Source organism: Struthio camelus, chromosome 3 (assembly GCF_040807025.1).
Source record: "Struthio camelus isolate bStrCam1 chromosome 3, bStrCam1.hap1, whole genome shotgun sequence".
Lineage (NCBI taxonomy): Eukaryota > Metazoa > Chordata > Aves > Struthioniformes > Struthionidae > Struthio > Struthio camelus.
The window spans coordinates 55,279,477-55,307,149 of record NC_090944.1 but is presented as its reverse complement, the minus strand read 5'-3'; the positions used below and the strand labels follow the sequence as shown (position 1 = coordinate 55,307,149).

General features: G+C 38.5%; 1 protein-coding gene across 1 annotated transcript in view; it reads left to right on the top strand.

The window, feature by feature from the left end:
* Nucleotides 1–25,473, top strand: part of SIM1 (SIM bHLH transcription factor 1) — a 49,217-nt gene extending 23,744 nt beyond the window's left edge. Inside the window, exons 9-11 of the mRNA XM_068936446.1 lie at nt 13,223–13,388; nt 20,730–21,135; nt 24,576–25,473. Of these exons, the coding sequence (XP_068792547.1) occupies nt 13,223–13,388; nt 20,730–21,135; nt 24,576–25,306 (1,303 nt within the window). The 3' untranslated portion in view covers nt 25,307–25,473. The remainder of the gene's footprint in view (nt 1–13,222; nt 13,389–20,729; nt 21,136–24,575) is intronic.
* Nucleotides 25,474–27,673: the final 2,200 nt, after the last annotated feature.

The window sequence follows — 27,673 nt, the reverse complement described above, 5'->3', positions numbered from 1 at the left end:
GCAACAGTAGGAGAGAAGGTGCACCATTTGTACCGGTGTGTTATACTGGATTTGCTGCCGATGTGCTATAGAACCGGTCCCCATGAGCATGGTGAGTCTTACGGGTTGTGATATACTGGACTTGTTGCACAAACCCAAATCACACCTATGGTTAGTTCGGCTGCAGATTACTGTAGTGTTAGTCCAGCTACAACTGTAGGTTGGCAGTAGAGCTGATCTGTGTGTATGCCGTGGCCAGTTTCATTGGGACATCGAGCAGCCTGGTCAGAGACATCTTTAGGGATTCAGAAACCCTTGATAAATGTGCATGTGAAGTAGTGATAACAGGCTGGCTGGCTAAAGCCAGTCAAAGTCCCTGTCTGTCCTAGCTGAAGCAAGGACCAAGTGGATTAAGGTACTAGTCAGATGATAGATTTATTTAGCACAGCGAGATTGTAGCTAGATGTTGTTATGTTTTTATTAAATGATTTTTATTTACTTGGAGAGAAATTTTAGATGTGCCTAAATAGAGTTTCACTACCTATAACCATTCACCCCTGCTGGAGACTTACATAAACTGGCTTTTAACATAGGCATGAATTTCTGGAACTGTATACGTGCTATATATTACGAGCTGTTGTTAGGAGCATTGTCAAGTAGCACTAACAACCGTTAAAGCATTTTATTTTTTTGTGTTTAATAGAAGGTGTAGGGTCAGCTATTGTAGTGTTTTGGTATGATGGTTTAAGTTATGCTGAGGCCCAGTGTGTCTAGGTATCAAAATATCACATAAAATGGAGTCTTACCCTCTATCTTATAGCCTCATGATCTTTACTTTTCTCCTTATTTGTGACTTGTATTTTCTCAATATACACACTTTATACATTATACGTCTATCACAGCTTGATGACTGAGCTTGAGTGTGTTGTGAAAAAAGCCCTAGACCCAGGCCCATCATATGAATGGGATTAGGTTGCAGTAGAGGTTTGGCTGTGGATGGAGAAAGCTGGCAGGTACTCTAACCCAGGTACAAATAATGAAATGAGAAACCAGAATAGATTAATTTGTAAAAAACCTCAAAACCATTCTCACCAAATGACAAAAAAAGGATGCAAGTCTTTGCTCTTCTTTCTTCCCTTTCCTCTCCCTCTTTTCTTACCTCCTCTAAAAATCAAGGAAAACAACATTCAGCTGAAAAGTGTTTGTTACATATCATATAGTGGTTGCTTGCCTTGTGGGCAAATGGCAGATAATGTCTCTCAGGGACAAAGTACTGTCCTTGGCTAAAGCAGAGGAACTCTAGACAAGTTAATTGAAAAATTTTGCAGGTATATTGTATAAAAATCTAGCTTTAACTGGAGAAGGTAAAAGTCTTATGACAAGAAAGGAGTAATCTGATGAAAACAAAAGTGATCTACTGTAAACGGGACCCCTTTACCAGACAGAAGTCATGAATCCTTGGACTCAACATGCCTCTACCATAGGGTCCAGCTGATTAGAAAAAGCAGGCTAGAATGAAGGACAAGTAAGTTATGAGGCATACAGATGGCTGGGTTGGTGAGGACTACATGGTGACTTTAACTACTGGATATAAAGGTGTGGGCTTCGCATGGTGTCTAGAGTTTCTTGGAGTATGCTGGAGAGAAACTGGTGCCTGCGGTGCACATACACAGACATAAAGATGGATGGGAGTGAGGTTCTAGAAGCAAAACTCGAGCAGTTAGATGGAAGATAGAAAAGAGAAGTCTCGATGTGTAGATCAGAAAATACAGCTGGGAAGAGGAATTTAGAGTCGCTAGAAATTGGAGAAACTTAGAATAAAGGAAATTTGCCAGGGAGGAAGTAATGGAACTAATAATAACCATTTTTCAAGAACATAATTTCTCTCAGGAAAACTATTCTCAGCTCAGGTAGCTTATCGGAGAGTCTGTAGGGTCAACTGAGATATAATCCTTCTCAAAGAAGACGAAATCATCACAGAAAAGCTAAATATTTTTTTAAAGTAAGTTTTCACCTTAGGATGTTAGTAAGGTTCTCACAACAAAACCTTTAATTATGGAGCACATAGAGGATCTGATCAAATCTAAAGTATCAGTAACATAATTTTTACAACAAGTTGTTAAAATTAAAAACAACAGATTGTCAGAATGACTATTAACTGCACTGTTTTAAAAGAACTCAAGCATGAAATTGCTAAACTGCTGTGGTGTATTGTGTAACATAAGACTAGCCATACGGAATCAGACACATATGGGTAGTGATCATAGCAAATACTTTGGAAAGAGTTTAAAAATAGAACAAATATGCAATAGCGCTTCCCCAGCACATTATTCTGGTCTTCAAGAAGTTCAAAGGACTTCCTAGCTATAGGTGAGATCGTTGAATTTATTAGCTGGAAATGTTCACTGTTTTTCTTCTCCATGAATTCTTCTGACTACTTTTTGAAACCATGCAAGTTTTTAGCAAGGAGTAGCTTAAGTAAATAAGGTAAGAAAGGCTTCCTTTTGTTTGTTATAAACCTATGACCTTTTAGTTTCTTTAATAGCCCTTTCTTTAATAACTTATTCTGTTAGAAGAAACAGGTGAATAATTGTTTCCTGCTCACTTTCTCTATGCCACTCATAATTTACAGACTGTATTTTGTTCCCCTAGTCATTTATTTTTCAGCCTAAGGAGTCTACTAACCTCTTCCTCACAGAGAAGCTCTTCCAAGCCCACCACCCTTGCTGTCCCACTCTGAGCTTCTTCAGGTTTTCAGATGGGAGGATCAGAGCATACAACATCTGAGGTTTTAGTGTAGAAGGGGTTAGTGCAGGGGTATGGGGATGTGCACTTTCTTATACACAGGCCAGTCTGTGTTATTAGTGACCTATCTGCAGTGTGATGCACCTTTCTTTTGTGAAATTTCTCAGTGGTAAACATGAAACATAAATTAGAGAATTCTTCACCAAAATGGAGTTTAAAAATGCTAACTGGTTGAAACAGGAAACTGAAATTCGGTTTTAAAGACAATACTGAAGTACCATGGAGGAAAGCGTCATATGTGTCCCTAATAACTCAAAGCCCGTGGCTACATAATTGTATTTTGTAGCTGCTAAAGACCCAGAACTGTGACCATTAACCAGTTTGTGGCATGTTTCCAGTTACTGTTACCTACATACAAAAGATGAAATAATCAAATCCTCTTTACACCTGCTTGGCCATTTCAGCCCTTTTACTTGCAATGAAAGGACAGAGCTGGAATGAGGCTCTCATCCCTAAAGAAATGCCTGTATTTTAAAGTAAAAAGAGCTAACATCCTTCATGGAAATCACGAGGAGTTCCTTTTGGTGCTCCTTATTACATATCTGAATGTGCAGTGGGAAACTTTAGGATTCAGCAATCTGTTGTTTACAGAATCACAGGATGGTTGAGGTTGTAAGGGACCTCTGGAGATCATCTAGTCCAACCCTGCTCAAGCAGGGTCCCCTGGAGCACGTTGCCCAGGATTGTGTCCAGGCTTTTGAATATCTCCAAGGATGGAAACTCCACAACCTCTCTGGGTAACCTGTGCCAGTGCTCAGTCATAGTAAAGAAGTTTTTCTTCATATTCAGATGGAACTTCCTGTGTTTCCGTTTGTGCCCATTGCTTCTTGTCCTATGACTGGGCAGCACTGGGAAGAGACTGGCCCCATCCTCTTGACAACCTCCCTTCGCATACTTCTACACACTGATCGCCTCTCAGCCTTCTCTTCTGCAGGCTGAACAGTCCCAGTTCTCTCAGCCTTTCTTCATAGGAGAGATGCTCCAGTCCCCTCATCATCTTGGTAGCCCTCCGCTGGACTCTCTCCAGTAGCGCCATGTCTCAATTGTACTAGGGAGCCCAGAATTGGACCCAGCACTCCAGATGTGGCCTCACCAGGGCTGAGGAGAGGGGCAGGATCACCTCCTTCGACCCACTGGCAACACTCTGCCTAATGCACCCCAGGAGACCATTGGCCTTCTTGGCCACAGGGGCACGTTGCTGGCTCGCGCTTAACTTGTTGTCCACCACAACTCCCAGGTACTTCTCCACAGAGCTACTTCCCAGAAGGTCAGCCACCAGCCTGGACTGGTCCCTGAGGTTATTGCTCCCCAGGGGCAGGACTCTGCACTTGCCTTTGTTGAACTTCATGATGATGATCTCTGCCTATCTCTCCAGCCTGTCCAGGTCCCTCTGAATGGCAGCACACCTCTGGTGTATCAGCCACTCCTTCTGGTTTTATATCATCACCAAACTTTCTGAGGGTGCATTCCTTCCCTTCATCCAAGTCATTGATGAATAAGTTAAACAATACTGGACCCAGTATTGATCCCTGGGGGACACCACTAGCTTATAGGCCTCCAACTAGACTCTTCACTGCTGATCACAACCTTCTGAGCTCTGCTATCCAGCCAGTTCTCAATCCACCTCACTGTCCACCCATCCAACCTACACTTCCTGAGCTTGTCTATGAGGATGCGATGGGAGACACTGTCTCATAACTTACTGAAGAAAACATCCACTGTTCTGCCCTCATCTACCCAGCCAGTCATTCCATCATAGAGGGCTATCAGATTGGTTAAACAGGATTTCCCCTTTGTGAATCCATGCTGACTACTCCTGATCACCTCCCTATCCTTCACGTGCTTAGAGATGGCATCCAGGATGAGCTGGTCCACCACCTTTCCAGGGATGGAGGTGAGGCTGACTGGTCTGTAGTTTCCTGAGTCCACCTTGTTATTGATAATCTCTGCCAAAAAGTCAGAAGCAACCACCCCCGAATCTTTTTATCCAAGCGTAGTATATACTTATCATCTAGTGCGTTACTTCTAATAGTTTCTGCCCGGTTAGGTACACAAGAACAATGGTATTACATGTATTCAGTCAAGTTTTTTTATTCATAGAACACATCTCATATTTATTTTAGCAGTTTAAATAAGTGACTTTAATGTAGTGTTAGTCAAGCATTACAGTACTGAAGGCTTAAGCAGATTAGAAATAAATGAATCCAATTAAAGAACACATCTGTGAAATTTGATATTTCGTAGACATGAATGAACTGTTTGCACAGCAACTGTAAAGAAATCATTAATGATTAACTATCTACAAGAGGTTTAATCAAGGATAAATGGTATAGGACATAGATAACAACATTTAGGTTTAATATTCTGAAATATTACACAACATGCTTTACATCAGTAGTGACATGACTGCTGGTCTCTGGAAATATATTTCTTTTTATTTGTGGCAGAGATGTAGCTAGCGGCTGCGTCTGAGATATAGCTTAGGAACATTAGCCACCATACGCATTGATAGTGGGAGATTGTCCCTTTTTAGGAAAAGCTTAAGTTTAATAGCTGAGATGGGCAAAAATGCTCCATGAAAGAAGTGTTCCTATGAGAAAACATTATTATCCTCATTTTTTAGAGTTGAAATTTAGAAAGATTAAGCTAGGGATTCTCAGAAGCGATCAGTGCTAAGCTAAGTTTGACAGTATACAAACTAAAAGTCCAATTGGCTGCCTTGAGGGTGAACTCAGGCAAATGCTGAGTTTCATGTACCAAAAACCCCATGATACATGATTTGCCCAATGTGACAACAACCTGTGGGAGAGCTGAGAACTGAATCCAGACCACGAGGCTACTAGGTCAGTGTCTTAAAGGTGTCTGTGGTATTCAAGATATTATTTTTTAACATATAATAATGTTAAGAAGAATGAGATAGAAAACCCTACCCTGTATAACAGTAGGCTGTTCCACTGTTGCCAGCCTGGCTGGCTGTGAAATGGATATAGTCTTATGTGAATATGTGAGAACTTACGTTTGTATGGCATTAATTCTAAAAGGGGTACTGTGTACATAAATATACAGATGCACTGAGGTGAGATTATATTTCATGGAATGGTTGAAAAGGAGTAATTTTAAGAAAGGAAAAAATTAGATTTTTAAAAGTCTCATTTAAAGCCTCTGTGGTTTATTCAGAAATTTTATTGTGTATATGTATACAAATTTAAAGTAGTGAAAAACCCAGAATGATTACAAAGTGATCAACATAATTGTTTAATCAAGGCTGGCACTGTGGACTTGAGACATGGAGTTCTTCTGCGACGTTAAACTTGCTCTCAGAAAAAACATTGCACTACTCTTCTTTCTTATTGTGGCCACCCAAATACATGTTAGAATACTCTGAATACTTAAAAAAAAAAAAAAAAAAAAAGGCGTTTCAGGCTATATCCCTCTCATCCTAATTTCTCATTTTCAGATATATTCTAATACATACAAACCTTTATGAACTACTGTCAAATACATTGTTCCATTTAGCTTGGCAATCACTGAATTTATACCAGATATGACTTTTAGTGAGTTGTCTTCCCAGGCACCTTATATTTAAAATAAAGTATACGCTGTATAAATGTATGTTACAGGATTAAACTCAGGTCATCATATTTTATTTAGTTTATTTAAAGCATTTTTCTCAGTACTATACGTAACTAAAGATGATCATTATCTTTATAATTAGCCTAGGATATCTTAGGCATTTTATTTACAAAGAGTAATAAATCTCTAGTGCACATTTTAGTCAAGCAAATCTAGTAAATAAAGGCAAATGCAGGGAACCATAGGACCCCAGGAATGGTTAGACATGCGGTTGGGAATGACAAACCGTACCTTCAGACTGCTGAAAACTCTGCTGCATCATGATTATCTAGAGGCCAGAATGTTTCATTTAACTCCAGCCGACAGTTAAATGACTGCAGTCTCAGACAAGAAACCAATCAGGGAATGTATAAAATTTCTTCGACAGTAGCTGTTAGAAAATGTCCTCAGACATTTATGGTAAATGATCTGTATAGGAAACTTCATGCTTCAATTTTCCTGAATGTATCAAATCATTTAATTAAGCTTTCTGGTTTGAATTGCTCTATTTTTAAAAGCAAATACAGCAACATGACATCATGTTTGTGGATCTCACTGCTAGAGGAATTGTAAACTTTGACTCAACAAGATGTAAACAGCTACTATTGCTTGTGCTATTTATGGGGATAAATAGGTGCCCAGAACTCAGTGAAGGGATCCACTGCGCAGATCTCATAGCTCTCCAACTAGATGGATTGGTTAACATTAAGAGTGTTATGGATAAATAAACACTTTCTGGAGAGTCTTTCTAATTACTTTGGTGAGCAGCAGGTCAGGCTATATGGGACTTTTCACTCAAAATTTCCAGAAAGAGGATCACTATCATCATCCCAATTACCGATGGAAAAACTGAGACACAGAGTATCTCTGAGATCACACAACTGGATGTTAGCACAGTTTCAGAACAAGTAGTGAAGTTTAACGTTTTTTTTTTTTTTCACTTCAAGCTAGTGTCCTGACATTTAGCTTCTTGTATAAGCTAAGGGAAATCTCCTCACTGTGACCAGTTCTGGAATACGCTAAGGGGTTTGCTTACGCTCCTCCTGACAAGTCTCGTGAGCAAACCGAGCCTCTGTAAACATTTCTGAGCCACATTGTACGTGAGCAGAGGACACAGCAGATGAGGAAATTGTCTGTTTTGTTGTACCATCTGCTGATTTAGAAAGTCATGAAGATGACAAACAGCCAGAATCTGTTCTCTTTTCATTCATCTGCTGAATGAGCTCTGTTAGCATTGCATGAGCTGGAGTGTGGAAATGTTAAAAGTTGCAGGCATTGTTTAAAAGTAGAGGAATGATATATTACAGTATTGTGGTCTGACATGCATGAGGAAGTGTCAAACTTTTACTACCTTCACGGCTGATTTTAACTAAATTGGAGGCACTCAGCAAAACAGACTGAACATTAATGACAGCAATACCTTGAGTTTAATTTCATGATTTCTATTCATTAGCCTTTACAGACTTTCAGAAAATCTAACCAAAGTGATTTTTTGATTGTTAGCCAAAATAAAATCAGAAAGCATTAAGAACTCCCCTTTCAAATTTTTTTCATGTTGAACTAGAGGAAATGATGAGCATATATTATTAGTTCAACAGAAATAATAGTGTAACTGATAAAAATTACACCTTGCTTTCTTTTGCAGGGATAAATGCTTTCCAATTTTCGTCAGTTGTGTGAACGATTGTACTTAAGATGTAGAAATCTGTTGCATTTAGATTATCTAATACTTTTACATTCAACTTGTGCTACATTAATAGATACCTTAATATGTGTAATGAATGACATAGGCATAGGTTATCCAGTGTTTGTCAGCACTAGATGTCCACCTGATGCCTTTTTATCTTTTATTTGCTATGATTTCCCGGTAGCAATATGATCATTACATATTATTCAGACTATCAATTGAGAGGGATCTGAGAATAAAAGTTCTATTTCCCATCGTATACTGATGTTCTGATTGCTGCTGGAGAGACTGAACTGCAGTATGTTACTAATCTAATGCCATAACTCCATGCATGAAAATCGAATTTCTGTGAGTCGTCTTTAAGGTGTCTAAATTTCGTATCTTTTGATGCAACGAAATACGCTATAAATATCTCTCTCTTCATTGAGTATCTGTATATTCTCAGTCACCGCATGTGCAGCTTACTCTTCCTTCTGGCATCTTGTGGCATTGAGAGGTAAAAACGTACTTTTTTTAGGCCTTTTGCAGAGTTTTCCATGGGCTGAAGATTTTTTGCTTTTTTTTTTTCCAAGGCTGCTGCCTATGCTGCTAATGATCACATATATATATATGAATAACTATTCTTGAGTTTGTCTGTTAACCTTCTTAGGCTTTTTTGGTTGAACCTGGATATTTATTCTTCATTAATGGATATCATTATTTTACTCCTTCCTCTGGATACATCCTGTTCAGCTGCTCTTGCTATTTGAAAGCATTTTTCAAGGCTTAAGTTCTCTTCTGTTCCATAGCCAATACTATCTCTAAATAGGTAATCTTAATATCTTCAAAACTATTTGTACCATTAGCTCTGTAATGCCCTTGCTTTAGTTTCTAGATTTTGATTCAAGCGATCCCAAACGGCCCCCCAGCACTCCAGCAAACACAACGGCAAAAAGCCCAGCACATCTCTACAGTTTTAGTTGTTTTGGCCATACTGTGTGTCAACAACCTCTGTCACTTATTCCAGTGTCCCCAACTAGCATGAATGACTCACTCTCTCCTCATCTTTTTTCCTCCAGCAAGGCAGTATAAAACCTGTGTCATTTTCTCTGTTTAATGGTGAGTTCTATTCACAGGCTCAACTGGTATGTTTGTGCAAGCTTCTGTTGTTTGCCGAAAGTTCAGGATTTGTGGTATTCTGGGGCTCCTTCATTTTTTTTTTCGTGGACTACCTGTTAATCAACCTTTATCTCTTCCTGAAAATTTCATTAGACTGACTGTGGCCACTGTGTTTCACATGCTATCTTTTGGATTTGTAACGGGCACTGGAAGAGCCAGAGAGAGGGCACAGAGTAGCTATGCTTCCAGAAGTTGGATCTGAGAAGAAAAGGGGATTTTGTAGCAGCTAAAGTTTGCGCTTTATCTTCTACTTTCTTTACATTTACAATGAAATATGATAATGCCATCTGTAGGTGCCTAATACATTGACCATGCTGGCCAGATTCTGGTCGGGGGAAAGGGGCAAGCTAGTGGAGAAATAATACGTATTTGGAAGCATATGCTGCCAAAAGCATATGCATCCAAGTTTTTTGAGGAGTCAAAGAGGACCTCAAATTTCCATACAACTGAGGAAAGAATGGCTGTTTCCCATCATAAAAAGATGGAGGTCTTCAATGCGTTTCCCTTTGCAAAGAAGCATCACTTTGGTCTTGTCTGGATTCAGTTTGATCCATCTGTTCTTCATTTAAGAGCTAATTTCCTGTAGTCATTCTGATGTTTTGTAGTGATGATAGTTGCATCAGAAAATGAGATAAATAGTAGATTGTCAGCAACATACTGTTAGTAATTGAACACAAGCCATATCACTCTCTCTCTCAGCAGTCTCATGTAGATAGATGTAGATTATATGGATCCCTGTGGGATCCTGAAGGTGAGGAGCTTGATGGAAGGGGCTCGTATCCACCACCTCTGTTTGAATTACATATAGGACATGAGATCCAGTACTACTGTGTCACTGATGGTGTGAAATAGAAGATTCAGGTGTCTGAGAACAGGAATGGGGAGATTATAGTACTGCGGCTGACAGGAGCTTTATAAATTCCTCCAGGAAGTTGACAGAATTTCCATCTGTAGATTGTGTACTACTAGGAGCCCTGGTTCCTCCAGTACTTTGCCTCACCATACATATGGATATACTCAAACGATTTCATTTCTGGATGGAACATCTTCTGCATCTAACTGAGACCACAAGACCCTTCCTTCACATTTTCTTTGCTCTTTTCCACTTTTTTAAATACTGCTGGTATTTATCTTGGCCTGTTAGTGTGGTGTTCTGGTATCTATCTTGGCTCTTCTGAGGGGTAGCTGTGCTAGAATAAGGTTGAAATGGTATTGAATCATGCCTCAGTGATGCAAAAAAGTTCAGGTGTTTCAGTTGAAAGGATACTACAGATGGGATTTTTCTTAGGTAAAGCTTTGCATTCAACAGCGAGAAATTCACATTGTTTTCTTTTTATTCTTTATTTAGTGATGTTACTACTTAAGCAACTAGCTGAAAATAACAGCTTTTAGTGTTTATTCTAATGCGTGGTGTTCTGGGAAAGTAACACCTAGTGATACCAAGGATTTAGAAAGGTAGCACCTAACAGCAATTCCCTCAACCCTAATCTTAATTTAATTTAAATTATCCCTAACCCTAACTTTAAATTCCGATGACTTAAAAGCCATGCACAGTATAGTCTACAAAACTGGAATGCCTAGCCCTTAAACAGGTACTAACAGTGGACATACAATGTCGAAGTAGCAGTCGGTGGTCTGAACATGGAGGTGGTGTAAAAAATTCTTCCAGTTTTTTTTTTTAAATTCTTTCACTAACATGAGAAAGCAGCAGACTGTTACAACTGGTATGCACCTGAGATAAGTAGGTAACGGCAGGGATGCAATACTATGGATTATCCAGCAGAAAGGAAGGCAAAAGAGTCAGTAGGATAAAAACAGACAAACAAAACGCAAAATCTCCTCGTTTCTATGAGGTAGTGAGCATTTGTCTACTTAGTTTTGGCTCAGTGTTAGTTCCGCTTATAACTAGATTGTCACGAGGAATGTGTAACTCAGGATGAGACTTATACTTTTTTCAGGACTATTGATAATACTTCATGTTACTTTAGTAGTTAAACATAAAGATTAATTGACATTCTTCACTTCTGATATTTCATATTATATAATGACAGTCTGGTAGCACTTAGTTGTGGAGAAAGATGCTTTGCTTGTCAAGTGAACGGGGGTCTGGACCAAAACTCTTGAGGGTAAGCACTAGAAAGATTAATGCTTTCAAAATGCGTGGATGAGCCTTATCTGTAGAATAGGCCAAGCCACATATCTGTATCCTGATGCTTTTACTGCCGGTAGGATATTTGAAATGCAAATATGATAGCAACGGCCCACTTCTATACAAGCCAACATTTGAAGAAACAACCTTATTAAGAAGTAATTTTGTATTACAAAGCATTAATTGTATTTAGCAAATCTCTGTCTACTACAGCCTGGAAGCAATGTAGTCAGCCCAGTTCTAAAAACAGTGATTCATTTTCATGTGTTGTATACATATGAGTATATATACATTGCCTGCATTGCCTGAAAAACTAAGCCTGCAACAGAGAATCTGTTCTCCCAACAGATTTGTTGCTTATCAGGTCCAAACAAATTCTAGTGTGGAATTGGCATAAGTTGATTTGTCTATTCTGCATATTTATTTGTGTAGGTGCCCAAAGATTCATCTTGTTTCATTTTGTTTCAGTCACTTATCAAGTTTATTCTTGTGGCCCTGGTATTTATCTGAAAGAGCTTCAGTGTACTAAGCTGTGATATGCTCAGATTGTGGTGCAGTGCCTCTGTAAAAAATTGTTAAACTGGCATGGCTTACCTCACTACATGTGTGATTATAGAGCAAGATTCGATTGCTAGAGCTGGCTAAACAATTTATTATTAATATAGTTCATTAAGGACTAGAATGAGTCTTTAGATGAAGATAGAGTGGAGAAATGTGTGAATGAATACATTGCCTCTTTGACTGCATACATGCATCAGTGAAGCATTTTTGTTCCCTATGCTCTCCTATGTCTCTGCTGATTAGCACAAAGGAAGAGAAAAGCCATGAATCCTTCTCCCTTTCTTCCAGGTAGGTAGGTCAGGGAGTAACTCTCGCTTTGCTCTCTTTGAATAAATCATTGTCAGAATAAGTTCCGTATGAGTACATGAAAGCTGCAGCGCTCATTTCTTACTCCCCTGAGCATCAGCAGATGTGCAGATGTGTGCGGAAGGGTGCAGGCCAATGCATATGCCCTTGTTTTGGTTAGTAAGACATTGTGAATAATGCCAGTTTTTCTTACTGTTATGTATTATTAGAGATTGTAAAGAAAGTAACGATGATCTTTACGAACTGCTGCTATTCCTAGCTCTTCCTAAGTATTTTGTGAATGTGTGATTAACCACTTAAATTATGGGATTTTTATTTATTTATGTGTTTTCTCTCACTGGAAAGCTCTTTCAATATAAAAGAAGAATTAATTAATAATTTTTCTATTCTCCAATAAAAGAATAAAGGCTCACAAGACTGATATAAGAATAAAGATTTGCACCAGTTTCCTGAACAACTTGCAAATAGTGAAAAATATAACCTTAAAAATTAAGTGCTTTCCATAAAAAAATATTTCTTCCAGTTTATTCAGTCATCTGTACATATGAGCTGATTTATATATACACACACACCCACACACATGCACACACGGTAAGTTTGTAGTTGTGCAGTTAAAGAGTTTTCAGGAAAATGTATCCTATTTACTGCTTAGCTGTGCAACCAATGCAAAACTGTAATATAATACCTAGAAATTCCCATCCCATTGTTTTTCATTACTGAATAAAGTAGCTCAGGATGATGACAGTTGGATGCAAAAAATGATCATATTTTCAGTGTAAAAATAGTGCTATTGTTTAGTAAGCTATACTACTTAAATGTATTAGGGTGATATACTGGCTTGCCCTGGATGGTTTTATCCTTTTTTTCGTAAAACATCTTTTGTTTCCACCCCCCACTAAGAGAGGAGGTATGTTTCCCATTAAGATATGAAGTGAGTTTGTTTTTCACTTTTGCCTTTTACATAGGGATACTGAATATAAAGGACTACAACTCTCCTTGGATCAGGTCACAGCTACCAAGCCGGCATTCTCATACGCAAATTCAACTCCGACCATAACGGATAATAGAAAGGGAAGCAAATCTCGCCTCTCGAGCACAAAGTCAAAATCAAGGACATCACCATACCCACAGGTAGTTGTCTTTGAAAAACAAAACTAAGTCTTTTTGAATATCTTGATTTTGACTGATATTTCAACCAAGTAATTAGAATGGGCCAAAGAACTTGTTACTCAAAGGGAATAAAGGATGACAGGTTATAAGATCTTGAGACAGGAATATGTTTCTTTAACCTGTTTCTTAAAAGCTGGAAACATTTATGTTTCAGCATGCATAATAAATCATCATCAGCAACAATAACAGCGCAGGGCTCTGAGTTTATGAGGAGTGGACAGAAGGACAAGTGAAAATTTTCGTTTTGAAATACTTACTTGATTTGAGAGGACTGTGAGTTTTACCATTTGAGTAAATTCTTGTTTTTCCTTACTCTTTAATAAGTCTGTCTTATCTAGAAAGTTGCCAGATGTTTGACAGCAGAATAATGCTAAAACACTGGTCACAAGGAGTGAATTTTGAGGAGGATAAGGGCGAGTTAGCTTGCTGAATGGGAACAAGAAAGCTCTTCCATGTACAAAGATGTGAATGGGAGAAAACACTAGTAGGTGGCCATTGATATTAGCAGACTTTAATTTCCCAGATTTCATATTTATGCCTAACCTTTTATGAACATGTCCCTGCTTGTAGAATGAACCAGACTTGATTGAATGTCTAAACTGGAGCTTATGCAATTTGTTTAGACAGCTGATTTCTGCAGACAGTGCCACAGCATTTGCATACTTACATTGCATTACTGTTTTGCTCAAAAAAATCTGGTTTGTAACTAACCACTCTGTTTACCAAATAATGATCCAAGTTTTAGAGTCATAGCTCAATGGAACAATTCCACAACATAGTGGACATAATTGTATGCGTTCATAATGTAACATTGAAGACCAAAATATTTTTAAGACTCCAGGTCAATATTTGGCCTATAATCACCTTAATGACTACAGTTTCTCTGCAGGCACGCTATGTGCTGAACTGACTTCTTAAAGTGTGGAATGTGAGCCCGTACTGAAGCACCTAAATCATTTCCTTGTTTCTTTGTTTTTCCCCCCAAAAGCACCAAGGATAAAAATTTCTTTTAAATGACATCTGCTTTTAACAGTGAGAATATTTAACTGAGCACCTAGACGCACTCAGTTTCTTAATTTTAAGAATCTAATTTTGCCAGAGATTGTTATGGCAACTGTTGTTTCATCATTTATTTACATACATTTCTGTGGGTTGTTAAAAAATAGCCTTCCCTCTTGAATGTTCCACAGCAAAAAATTGTACTAAAACCACTTTAAAGAATTAGGAAAGATACCAACACTTAATTCTAAATTGTATTTATAAGATGACTGTCCTTGAGTTTTTGAAATTATCATTTATTTCCCATTTAAAAGTCCTCATTTGCTAGCAGGACAATCCCACCTGAAGACCTGTTATTGACCTACATAAATCACTTTCTGAAACTATCTTTCGTTAGTGTCACCTTATTCTCTCTACCACCAGAAAAACTCTTGAACTGGCATCTTTAAAAGAGTAGTGTGGAGGCTGTTGGTTTGTCAGGGGTTGTTGCTTCTGATGTTTAGTCTCCAGTTTCATTTTGCATCCTCATTACCAGTTGCCTGGTAGTAAAGTCACAGATTTCGTCATTCATAAAGAGGCAGCAGTGCTAGTTGCCAATATCTTGAAAAATGGTCATACCGTTCATTGTAGCACATCACCACAAGCAACGCTGGCAGCTTGGCTTTGCATCTCTCTCATCCTTCTCAACCACTGAATAAGCTGTTGAAAGACTAAGAAAAGCTGTTGTAAAGAAAATACAGCAGGTGGTATTGCCTGTGTTCCTCAGCCTCCAGCCCATATAATTTGCCAGTCAGTTGTGGAGAATTAGTGTGACTCAAAAGCCATGGCTGGAAAGTGAGGGCATGGGTTTTGGCTTACATACAAGCTTGGTTTTAGTGAGGGAAGGAAGCAGGAGGTTGATGAGTAAAATAATGACAGTAGGCAGAGGAATTTCTCAAATTTAAGGGCACCTAGGAGATTATAAATTTATGCACTTTCTTCCTTTTTTTTCTCTTTCCCCCTTAGCATTTACTTTGCTTCTTCACTCTTGAGGAGAAAAGGGAATCATATGCTTTATTGGGTGATGTCTGAGAATCCACTCCCTTGACAGCTGTGTGCCCCTAGGATAGCTACATGAGATGTGAACTGTAAGAAAAACAGAGTTAACAAATTTCAGCTGAATGTTGCCTACCAGGGCAAAAGGCGGATGTCTTGGTCACCTAACACAGTAGTAATGTTTTTTTCTCAAATTGTACGCTCGAACAGACTTACCATTATATAGCATTTGTAGACTCTATAATCAAAATTGAGTTCGTTAAATTGGAGGTGCTGGTTAGAGTCTAATTAACGCTAACTGACTTTAGCACAGTTGGCTTGTGGGTTCACAACCTGTCCCAGGCACAGAAAGGGTGAGCAGAGAGGAGACCAACTCAGAATTAATCACACAACTCTAGGATATGCCTGAACACATGGAAGGTTGGTCTTCTAGTGCTGTTTTACCAGAGAGGTGGAGGGTTGAAAGCAGAGGTGAAAAAAATGGGAGAGATGAGGACGTGATAGGGATATGTTGGTTAAAAGAGTTGGTTAAAAGAGGTCTGTAATCTTCCTCCATAGTAATAATCACCGTGAGGGGCTCCCAAAATCTAGCCCTGGACCTCATTTATTTTATGTTCCTAAAAGCTAGCCCTGGACCTCATTTATTCTGTACACAGGAAATAGCAACAAGATTGGAAAAACATTTTAATTGTGATCATCTGAACAACTGCTTTGGAGTTTAATCTCCCGTTAATGATGATCATTTAAAAAAATATTTAAAATTGTCTGTTGTCTGCCTCTAATGGGAATGTTTTATGGTCAGATCTGGATAAATTTTTATTGCTCCATATCTCATCTTAGTTCTTGGATAAAAATATGTATATAATATGCATGCACACATACAATTAAGGATATATTCAATGTCTTTTGGGTGGGGGTTTGGTGTTTGTTACAGCATGCATTTATCTTTGGAAGTAACAATGTTTTTTAGGAGGTGTGTATTAATAATTGCTAATTCACCACACAACTGACATTGGAGGTAAATATGTGCATTGATTTTATAGCTACTTTAAAAAATAATCTGGATTAATTCTGCAGTCTACCCTGACCCAAACATATCACCTACTATTTTAAAGAACTGGGTAAAGATACCAGAAATAGGCTGAATTGTAGTCAGCTTTTCTTTTGTTTATTGCTTCTTGCTGTAGCCTAAAGCTTTGGCAACTTCCAATGCATTCAAGAGCAAAGCAAAAACCCTCTTTTTATAGTAAACATAACTTAACTCCTGATCTGCTGAAGAGTCACCAGCAGTGGGGGTTATTTTAATGGACATGCTGTATTACTTTAATCTAAGCCTTTCACCATCTGTTCTGCCTATAATAGTGAATGCAAAAAGAACATATTTTACATTTCAGGATTACATTAGTAAAAAGTAAGATAAAAGTGATTTAAAAGCATGCATATGTTCCTAGTACAATGCAGCCCGCATCTGTGATGCTTTTTCTCATGCTTAAGACACAAATCAAGAGGAAAGCTGCTAATGCTGATGTAGTGAAAGTTTGTCATGGAAAAGAGGACTCTACTCTGAGAGGGTTTCACTATATATTTAATGTTTATAATGATAAAAACCTGAGAAGGCTGCTAGAAAATTAGATAACTATGACGTCTATTGTTTGAACATCTGGCATCGCTGTATATAACAGGACGAGTGCTCAGGCCAGCGAGACACCTGTAGGAATGAAAGATCAGGTAAAAGAAAATCACTCGAGAAATATTACAATTGTCTACTGGCCTAACACATTTTTATGGCCTCTCTTAAAGCAGGATTTTCTTAGCCATGTAATTGATATTTTCCTGTTTCCTTGCCCCCTTCAGCCCTTCCGAAGTTTTTCTTGGAGTAAAAGGAGCATCAGTGATGGTCAATAACCCCTTCCTGTGTCAGTGCTAATCCTGCTGGTCCGATCTCACTGGGATGGTACACTGAATTAGCACTTTGGAAGACGTTTCTAGTATCTGGAGGTGCCAATTCAGTTTGCAGGAACGAGCTGGAGATCATTTAATTTCTTTGCTGTTGCTGTTTATGCTGGAAGATGATTCAAAATCACCTGAAGTGATTTCAGGCGTTGCCTGTCTGAAGAAGTTCTTCATCTTGTTTTAACTTCTGTCTGCTGGTTAAATTAGGCTTTACCAAAGAAAAGAAAAATACATTTTACCAGAGAGGAGTCAGAGATCAAAAATTAGCAGAAAGGAAAACACTTCTGGTGAGGCAGGATTGGACTTCTTACAAAAACCCAACACTTTCACTAACTCTGATTGGCCAGAATTTTCATTAAATCTAATTCTGTTCCTGTGGTCTTTCATCACTTGACATATGGCAGCCTAATTCTGACTTGAGAGATAGGGTTTCTGCTCCCATTTCAGCAGAGGACTATCTTTGATCATCCTTTCGTTTCTCCCCCCGTCAGCATGTCATACATGCCCATATATGTACCCGCCACCTGTCAACGTCAGGTTCCCAGAGGAGGCAGTGGTAGGACAGTAGCAGTAGAGGAAGCCTGATGATGCCAAATTGAGATGTGATTAGCTTTAAGGAATTAGACATATTTCTGGCCTATGCTTGCTTGTCTTCTTCTCTAAGAATAAGCAGTTATATCAAACCTCAGTAGACAACGTGTGCCACAGGCATCTCAGCGTTAATTTATTTCTGCCCATGGCCTGGCAGCTGCTATGGGTCAGATCTCAAGTAATCATCTTTTACATCAAGTGCAAAGAATATGCATGAAGTATTGTTGGTCTTGACTACATGGTTATATGACATTACATGGTGCATTTCTGATACATTGAATATGTATCCTATGAAATGGTTTCCCGTTCTTTAAGAAAAGTGTATGAAGGCCCTATACAATTGAATCCTTTGTGGTTAGGTCTAAGACAAAAAAAAGAAAAAAAGAGAGAGCCATTTTTCAGTTATATGAAGATGTTCCTTTCCAAGAAAGCTAAACTGGACCTTGAAGTATCCTTTGGGACTGAAAGCTGGTAGAAGAATACCTACTAGACTCATGAAATTCAGAATTTTCAATTTGAAAGACTCTTTGACATTTATTATCATCATAGATGATCAAAAAAAAAGAAATTTCAAAATAATATTATTGGAAATTATTTTTTTTGTCTGCCTCATGAAAGAAATACACACTATCAATTTTGTTTCTAATACAAAAAAGTAATTTTAAACTTTATGTTATATTATCTTATATTTCAATTTAAGTAACTTTTTAAATTAAAAAAACTTTTTTATAAAAATCAAATCTGAAAAATAATTTTAAATATAAATAACTAAATAACTAATAAATAACTAAATAATAAATAACTAAATAATTTTAAATGTAAGAGGAGATACAAAAATAATTTTTACTTTTGTGAATTTTTTAAAAATGTAGTTGAATAGTTAGAGCTTTGTTGATCGTTTCTAAATTTTTTAATTGAAACCCTAATTTTGTCTATATATTTTTGTCAGAAGATTTACAATAATTTATTCAGTATTTATAAAGCTATCTTTGTGATTAAGTAGTTTGAAGATGTTAGTTCTGACAAGACAATAGAAAAGTTATTTGTCTAGTTGGTCACACAACACTACGACAGTTGAATAGAGTTCCTAGTTAACTTACACCGAATTAATGACATTTAGAAGAACTTTTCTGTGACTCTAACTATCTTACCTCCATCCAAAATCAGATTTATCCTTTCATCTCTAAGATCTTGAGATGAATTGAGTGGTACTAGCTTGCTTATCTCCTCTGTATCTCCCTGTAGGCTTTTTGCGTAGTGGGTTTTTTTGAGAACCGTAACAAAATATAATTTTAGAGCTGCAAAGCCGCTGTCCTTTCTTGCTTTTCTTTAAATTACTTATCTTGTTAACAAACAGTATTCACAAATATAAACTGGAATACTGAAGAAATACCCAATTAAGTGCCAAAAACCAAGTAGTTCCACTACTGACGTTGCACAGATGGTTTAAGTTTCTGTAAATCAAACATATGGTCAGTACTTTCGATGGGTAAGTGCACAAAACCTTGATCCTGGTTGATAATAAAGAGTTTCATAGCAACTCAATCTAACGAAAAGGAAGGTAAGCTTATGTTTGCAGGAGAGAGGCCTAATACCTATTAAAAGAAAGGGCAGAGTGGGCATCTGGAAGGTAAGTGATAGAATGGGAGAATTCCGAATTTATATGTTATAATACACTGATTTGTGATATGAATACGCAGTACTGAAGAGGTGAGCATGCACAGCTTTTGGTCTCATCCCAATCCATAATCATGGGTGAAATTGATTTAAAAACGCTCCATGAATTTTGACAGCACCAATAAATAAAAAGATTAAAAAATGAGATAGCTAAATCCTAGGAGGTTTTATAAGCATTCTTTTTTTCCAGAAACTATCCAAAAGTCTGAAACACTTATTATGAACATCTAGAAATTTATGAAATTTGGCTTAACCCTTACAAATGCTCATGCTTCTATTCTGTCTGCTTTTCCAACTGCCTGCTAGCTTTCTTCTGTGCGGGGAGGGTGCCTAAATGCCCACTCCTCCTGCTTTGGCTAGTGGTCCCCTTTTCTGGCAAATAGTTTCTGGATTTTGCTTCTTCCCACATTGCAACAGAGCTGTGATTTCAGCTTCCTACTGACCTGCCATCACTTTGGAGCTTTACTCTGTAGTAGTGCTGGGAGTCCCGGGATCTACAGGAAGCTTTCTTTTCCCTACTAATAGGAGGAAAGAAGTTCCAAGATACCATCCCAGGTAAGAGAGAAAAGCACATGGAAGAGAGTGGGGACCCTTAGAAAAAGAACTTGCAAATATATTCAGTTTCAATTTGACGTGAGAGAATGTACCGGGAATGTTATTTCAATCCCGTTAAAAAGTGCTTTGCAGTCGAGCAATGGAGCACCACTGCTGAACATAAGCACTAGCTTTCAAAGCAGGAAAAACCTGGACATATTTTAAAAATTTTGAATTACTACATTGATGTTGGCGAGCCTAGTATTGCACATCATAAAGGAGATAGGGCTATTACGGGTTGACATGGGATGTTTTAGACTTTCGTGATGTCTGTCCTGTCATCTGCGAGCTCATTACATATACATGAGAGGATGAGCAGTCCAATGAGAAGGTAAAGATGTGTAAGCACACTTGCAAAAAACACCCTCCCCCCACATGCTTCCTTTTCTGTCTTTTCAGTTGCTGATTTCACCTAGGCTTAGTAATTTCCCTGCTTCTGCTTTTGTTTTGCAGTATTCTGGCTTTCACACGGAGCGATCTGAATCTGACCACGAGAGCCAGTGGGGTGGGAGCCCCCTGACCGACACTGCTTCTCCGCAGCTCCTGGAGCCTGCGGACAGGCCGAGCTCCCAGCACCACGATGTCTCCTGCGCCTACCGGCAGTACTCGGACCGCAGCGCGCTCTGCTACGGCTTCGCGCTCGACCACTCCCGGCTGACTGACGACAGACATTTCCATACGCAGGCCTGCGAAGGAGGCAGGTGCGAAGCTGGCAGATACTTCCTCGGCACGCCGCAGCCTGGAAGGGAGAGCTGGTGGGGTTCCCGCTCAGCGTTGCCCCTCACAAAGTCATCCCCTGAAAGCAGGGAAGCGTATGAAAACAGTATGCCCCACATCACGTCCGTGCACAGGATTCATGGTAAGAAATGACACGGATTTGCAGAAGCAGCACCACCTCAGATACAGCAGCAAAGTCATGACACAGAGATACAGCTGCTTAAGTGCATGTGAGATAAAGAGAGAGACTCTTGATGTGTGGCCTTCTCTCAGAGGCTGTTTATATGGAAATGAGGAGTACCTCCAGTTCAAGTTGAGTATGACAGTCTGGTTTAAATACAGTAATTTGTTCTATATTTTTCAAACTGTGAAATTAAGGTAGGAATATCTGATTGTTGAGATCTTAAGGAAGATCTTAAAAATGTGAACAAAATGACACACTTATTAGAAGTGTGTTGTTTCTTTGACTTAAAACCTAACTAGCCTGGATAAATGTACATAATACAAAATTTCAGTTAGAATTAAATCCATCTGGATATTTAAAAAAATCTTTAAAGGGTTTAGCGAAATTATTTTCTTATTTTAATTTTCTAAATATTAGGACTATTTGCTGGTCATGTCTTGGACTAGAAGAGTATGTGCAGAAAAACGTTAAGAAACTTGTTCTCTGAATAGTTTTAGCCAGACTGAGAGGGAAAGTATTAAACTCATTTCTTCAGGTTCAGGATAGTTAGATAAAGTTCACATACTTACTCGTATGACTGGGTACTTATTCAAACGAGTTCAAAAGAACTTTAGGATTATCTCTTACAATTTAGTAGGGACTGCCTAGTTTCATAGAAAAACTAGTAGAAATGATCTGGTGAGATGCATTCCAACAAACTTGGATCAGTTTAGGTGGTTGCATGTTTAGGGGAGAAAAAAGAACTTTTTTTCTGCGCTGGTTATTTCTAGATCATGTAAGATTTGCTATTTATTTTTATTTAAAATTGGCAATTCAAATAAATGCTTATTTTTGGTTTCTAACAGTTATTCTCAGCTACAATTTTTAGTCAGCTTAAGCCGCTGCATTTTCAGCACCAAGCCTGCAGCCTTGCTAGGTGTCTGGCAGGTTGTATAGCACATCTTCAGAGACTGATGTTGGTCGAAAATTCACAGGGAAAGGTTGAACTTAGGTTTGGGTAAACTCAAAGGTCCTTAGGTTTAGAGTGTAGGCTGAGAGCTGAGACATTGAAACTGACCCAAAAACAAGGGTATAGGTTGTAAGGATAGATGCTGCTTGAAAAATCCAAATGTTTTTCATTCAAATGTTTTTGTCAAACATAGGTGGTATCTGCAGAACTCAGAAGAGTGCATGGTCTAGGGCTATTTAAATTGGCACACCTCAATTGACTTGTAGAATGAAGCCCTTAGAGGCCAGGAAGAAAAGTTCCAATCTAAGGAAAATTTTGTCAAGAGTAGAAAAATGCTTAAGTAGCAAGGTCTAGGAAATACAGTTAGAGAAAAAGTGAGGAAAGGAAAGAGAAGCCCTTAATTTTGTTGATCAGTGCTGTTCTCTGCTTTTCTTGTTAAAACACACCGTCCTTCCTTGTGTCTGTTCTTTACTTCTGTAATACTTGTGTTTCAAAAGGAGAACTGAGCAGAGTATGGTAACTTTACAGACGTTAAGTTACATGCGTGATAATTCTTGCTAAACATAGTAAGACAGTAATATAGACATAGTATATTGAGAAACAAATGTAGTGTAAACATTTATTCTATACTTTTATCAAAGTAATTATTCCAAACTGATAACGTAATTTGATTTTAGTTTGTTCTTTGGCTTGACTGTTATTCCAGGTGCTGCAGTTATACTCTTTGTTGTATCACAAGTATCATGTTGTTTTGTTGGGCCTTCGGTCTGCATGTAGCTTTGGGGGCAGAACTTGACATGTTTGTCTCTATTCAGGAGAGGAACATCTCAGTTTCCCTTGAAAACGTACAAATATACCCATTTCAAACCTTAATCTTTCACAAATGAAACCATTTTTGACAATTTGCTATCAGAGCAGCTTCTTTGGGCAGTTTCTTTTTCTCATTTTCTGTTCTTCTAAAGTATCCTTTGGTAATTCTGGCTTCTAGTCACCTTACAATGATGAGAACTAATTGAAGATTATGGGAGGCTCTAATGGGAGCCCATGCATTTTGAGTCACCCTCAGGGAGTCTAGAGCGCTGTCTTTATATGTGGTATATGTGACATACCATGTGCTGCACCTGCTGCACTCTGGCCCTTAGAGCTTCCTTTCAAACTCTAGGCCAAGGTCTTTGATGTGAAGGATAAATTCTCACTTGTGAGACACTCCGCAGTGTAGTGCCTCAACCTACGAAGGGGAAGGTATTTTTTATTATAAAACCCATTACTGATTTTGTCATGAACGCAGCAACACAGTGGTGTCAGTCTGCCACTCAAATAGATAATCCAGTACAGAGCAGGAGGAGCAACCAAGGCTAATCTGAAAATATTTTTCCTTTGAGCAGTCTTATCCTCAGGCCTCACTCCTATAATGGAGCGTGCAAAGCATCATTAAGTAATTTGTGCAAGTCCAACACCTCCCTCCTGTGGGCATGTATCTTAGCAAATCCTTTATCAAACTTTTTATTAAGTATCTGCTCAGCTGGTGCTTCAGGTGTGGGGATCACTCACTTTCTTCCTAGGGAGGACTGACAGGTCTGATTCTGTCCTTTCAGCAACATGCAAGCTGAACACCTCTGATATGTCTATGGGCTTGGCTTTATTATTTAAAGAGAGATAAGACTAGTTACATTTTCCCATTCTAAAAGTTTTATACAGCAAGTATTTATAAATTGGAAAACAATATCATATGTTTTCAGTAACCCTGTCTAAATGTAAGGTTCTTATGGGTTTTTATGCATCTAATGAAGTGTAACTATTTCATGACTTCAGCTTGCTTATAGTCATAGAGCCTACATAATGGCACTATGGGACTACAAACTATTCCACAGTGCTTTCTCTATGTTTTAGATCTTAGAAGGGGCTAAGAAGACACACTGGAATGATGCATGCTTGCAATTCTTTGAGATCTTTGTCTTCACCATCTTCTCAATTCACTCAGACTTTGTTGATGCAAAGAGATAGTGAGACATTGGGAGACAGGGCAGAAATATGAGTATTAAATGCAATTTGACTTGCCCTAGGGTATCCTGCCTGGTCTCTAGCTTCTGCAGAAGACACAGAGCTCCTGTAGAGTCTGTGCCATGCATGCTGGGCCTGTGCAGACTCCTCGCTTGCCCTAGAGTGTCTTAAATGGCACTGGATGTCTGTGTTTAGGTGCTTAGATCTCTTGCTTGTATATTGTAAGCTGTATTTGTTACTTGTTTCATGTGCCAAATGACACTGGAAACGAGAGGCTGTTACCAAAAAGCGAGGGGTGTAGACCCCATGGTCATTTTTGGTGACTTTGTTACCAGTCACTTGCCTCTGTCTTGTTTTTCAGTCTGCAAAATAAGGTTCAGAGCACTTGTTCCTTAAGATTGTTTGCCTCCTTCAACCTCAATGCTTGTCCTCTTTCTCTCTTTCCTAGGGAGAGGACACTGGGATGAGGACAGTGTCGTTAGTTCTCCTGATCCTGGCTCTGCCAGTGAATCAGGTGACCGATACCGCACTGAGCAGTATCAGAGCAGTCCACACGAACCCAGCAAAATTGAAACTCTAATAAGAGCCACCCAACAAATGATTAAAGAGGAAGAAAACAGACTACAGCTACGGAAAACAACCCCTGATCCTCTGGTGTCCGTTAATGGCACAGGGAAAAAGCATGCTATCTGTTTTGCAAACTATCCTCAGCAGCAGTTGTCAGGGGATGTCTGCCGCGTCCCTACAGTGGCCAACACTCCTCCCTGTGAACACATCCAGCAACGAGACGGAAAGATTATGAGCCCACATGAGAATGACTATGACAACAGCCCCACAGCGCTGTCTAGGATAAACAGCCCCAATTCTGACCGAATATCTAAATCTAGTTTGGTGCTAGGTAAAGACTACATGCATTCAGATATGTCCCCTCATCAAACGCCAGGGGACCACTCAGCAGCTTCTCCAAATTATTACAGCTCCCACAGGCAGTACTTTGATAAGCATGCTTATACATTAACTGGATATGCGCTGGAGCATCTCTATGACACTGAAACCATTAGAAACTATTCACTAGGTTGTAATGGATCACACTTTGATGTAACTTCTCACTTAAGGATGCAGCAAGATCCAGCACAAGGACACAAGGGGACATCTGTTATAATAACCAACGGAAGCTGACACTTTTTCCAAAAAATTTTGTGCTTTAAAAAATAATCTTTGAGACATAATTGGAAGATATTCTGTGTTTTCATGCCCTTGTTGTTACCAGCATTTGATATACCGCAGTGCACTAGAGAGACTAACCTAAGGTTTTGGGGGATAAGTTAGTTAACATATATTACTTTAAAAAAACAAAAATGTGCTGGCATGCAGAGTTATAGTGAATGGAGCTAAACTCAAACTTGGTGCCATGCTAGGTAGAAGGGATGGAAGAGGTCTAGGCAGGAAGCACCTGGGGCAGGCTAGGAGAGCAATTTATGCACATTGTGTAAGAGGTGGTTGTTTGTAAATGCTGCCAAGCGCAGATCTCCTGAACTGCATGCGCCCCACAGGTCCCAGCCAACAAAACTGCTATGCACTCTTTTTACATAGAAAGTTGGAATGCGTTCCTTTGAAATACACATTGAAATGTGTACTTCTGGTGATCTGTCTATTTCCTAAAGGCCAGGTGTATTATGCTGCTCCATGGTCTAAAGCGTCCATAGCTAACCAATCCAAAAGCAAAAAGGGGAGAAAGAAGAGAGAACTCCTCAGAATTGTTATTTCCTTGTATACTCACATGCATAGTTATTTACATATGCTTGTTTCGAAAGGAGTAAAATGAGCAGTATCTTCATGATTAATAAGATCAAATATTTACTTCTACTATATTTAAAAGAAAGAAAGCCTTTCTCAGTGTAGTTTTGAGAAATACATAGGTCTTGGTTGTCTTGGTTAGAGATGGGAGCTAGTCCTCATACTTTTGAAAGATCGCACAAGGTGAGTAGTAGAGTGGAACAGAAGAAAATCAGTGGGCAGAAACAGAGAGAAGGGGCTGGAATAGAAAATGGTCCAAGATAAAAACATTTAACCCCATGGCTATGCATGCCATTTAATAACAAATACAGCATAAAGAAAAGTGTGTCTAAGTGGCCAAGTAATTAAGAATTATTTTAAAATGCAACAGGAACTCAACAGAATAATGGAGATTTTGTTGTAAAATACGATTCTGTAAATGTAAAAATGTGAGAGGCAAGGATAGAGAGAAACTCTGTGGTGGTTCTTCCTAATTTTGGGAAAGATTGAGGATAAATTAAGAAAGCGTAGAAGATTGTAAGGACTCAAAGTCTCACATACAGCTTAAAGTAATAGATATGACATTGAAAAAGAAATACGCATTCTTGTCTTATTTGCAGCAGAAAATGTAAGAGATATCAGAAAATATTAGAAATCTCAAAATCAGTCATATGTACACGAAAAAATATTCTGGAAAACCAGGTTCCCAAGCAATTTAACTATTATTAAGACCAAGTTAAGACTGTGGAAGACATCAAAGGAGGCAGAGGAACTTTTTACAATTTTTAATAATCTCATGAACAAAGAGCCATTAATTAATTGGAAAAGAGTCAATATAAAACATATGCTTAAAAGTAAAATAGAGCATTTGTAGTCAGAATTACTGGATCCTTCCTTCTTTGTATGGCATTTATATGAAGTCTCTGATCATCTGAACCTGGAGGAAAGGAGGTCTGAGGTGGTTACTAAAATGAGATTAGCACTGCAGTCTAGCTTCATTTGTAACATTAAGAAGCTAGGCATATGGGATTGAGTCATCAGTGGGACTAAATATAAACCATCATACTAGGGGTGGGTTAAAAATATCTGTTTTCAAATAAAACTAATCAGAAGCAAAAGCTAAATAATAACAATATAAGCCACGTAAGAGATGTACTTGAAAGCAGAGGAAATTACCTCTCTGAACTTGGAATATTGTGTATAGTTCTGATCACTCCAAGGCAGATTGTGAATCTTGAGTTGTGTAGTACCTTACTCCATAAGCAATCTCTGTTGACTGCAGTGTGATCACTCATGGTTAAATGTACTTTGAATACAAGGAAGAGCAACATAGTCTGGTCTTTATTATCTGAAGTTCATAACAGAAAAGGTGGAGCAGAGCTCAGCAAAAAGATAAACAGACTGAAAGATCTAATAAAAACTTTAAATAAACTGGGTCTGTCATCTTTGTAAGGGAAAAGAGTAAGAGGGAATGTCACTGGTGTGCACCAAGCTCTGCACAGAGGAGAGAGAAATAATGGTCTAAAACTATTTGAACTAGTGGCAGATATGAGAGACAGGGCATTGAATGATAGCCAAGGCAAAATGAGAACAAAATGATTTGGCAAGAAGTTCATTTGACAAACTGCCAAATGAATAACAAAGGTCATAAAGAGAAGCAGCTACAGATTTTTGTTTGTTTGTTTTAAGATAAAAACAAGGCAAATAATTGAAGGGAAGAAAAACACTGACAGCTGTTAACTCAAATGGAATGGATGGACTTCTTTCAGC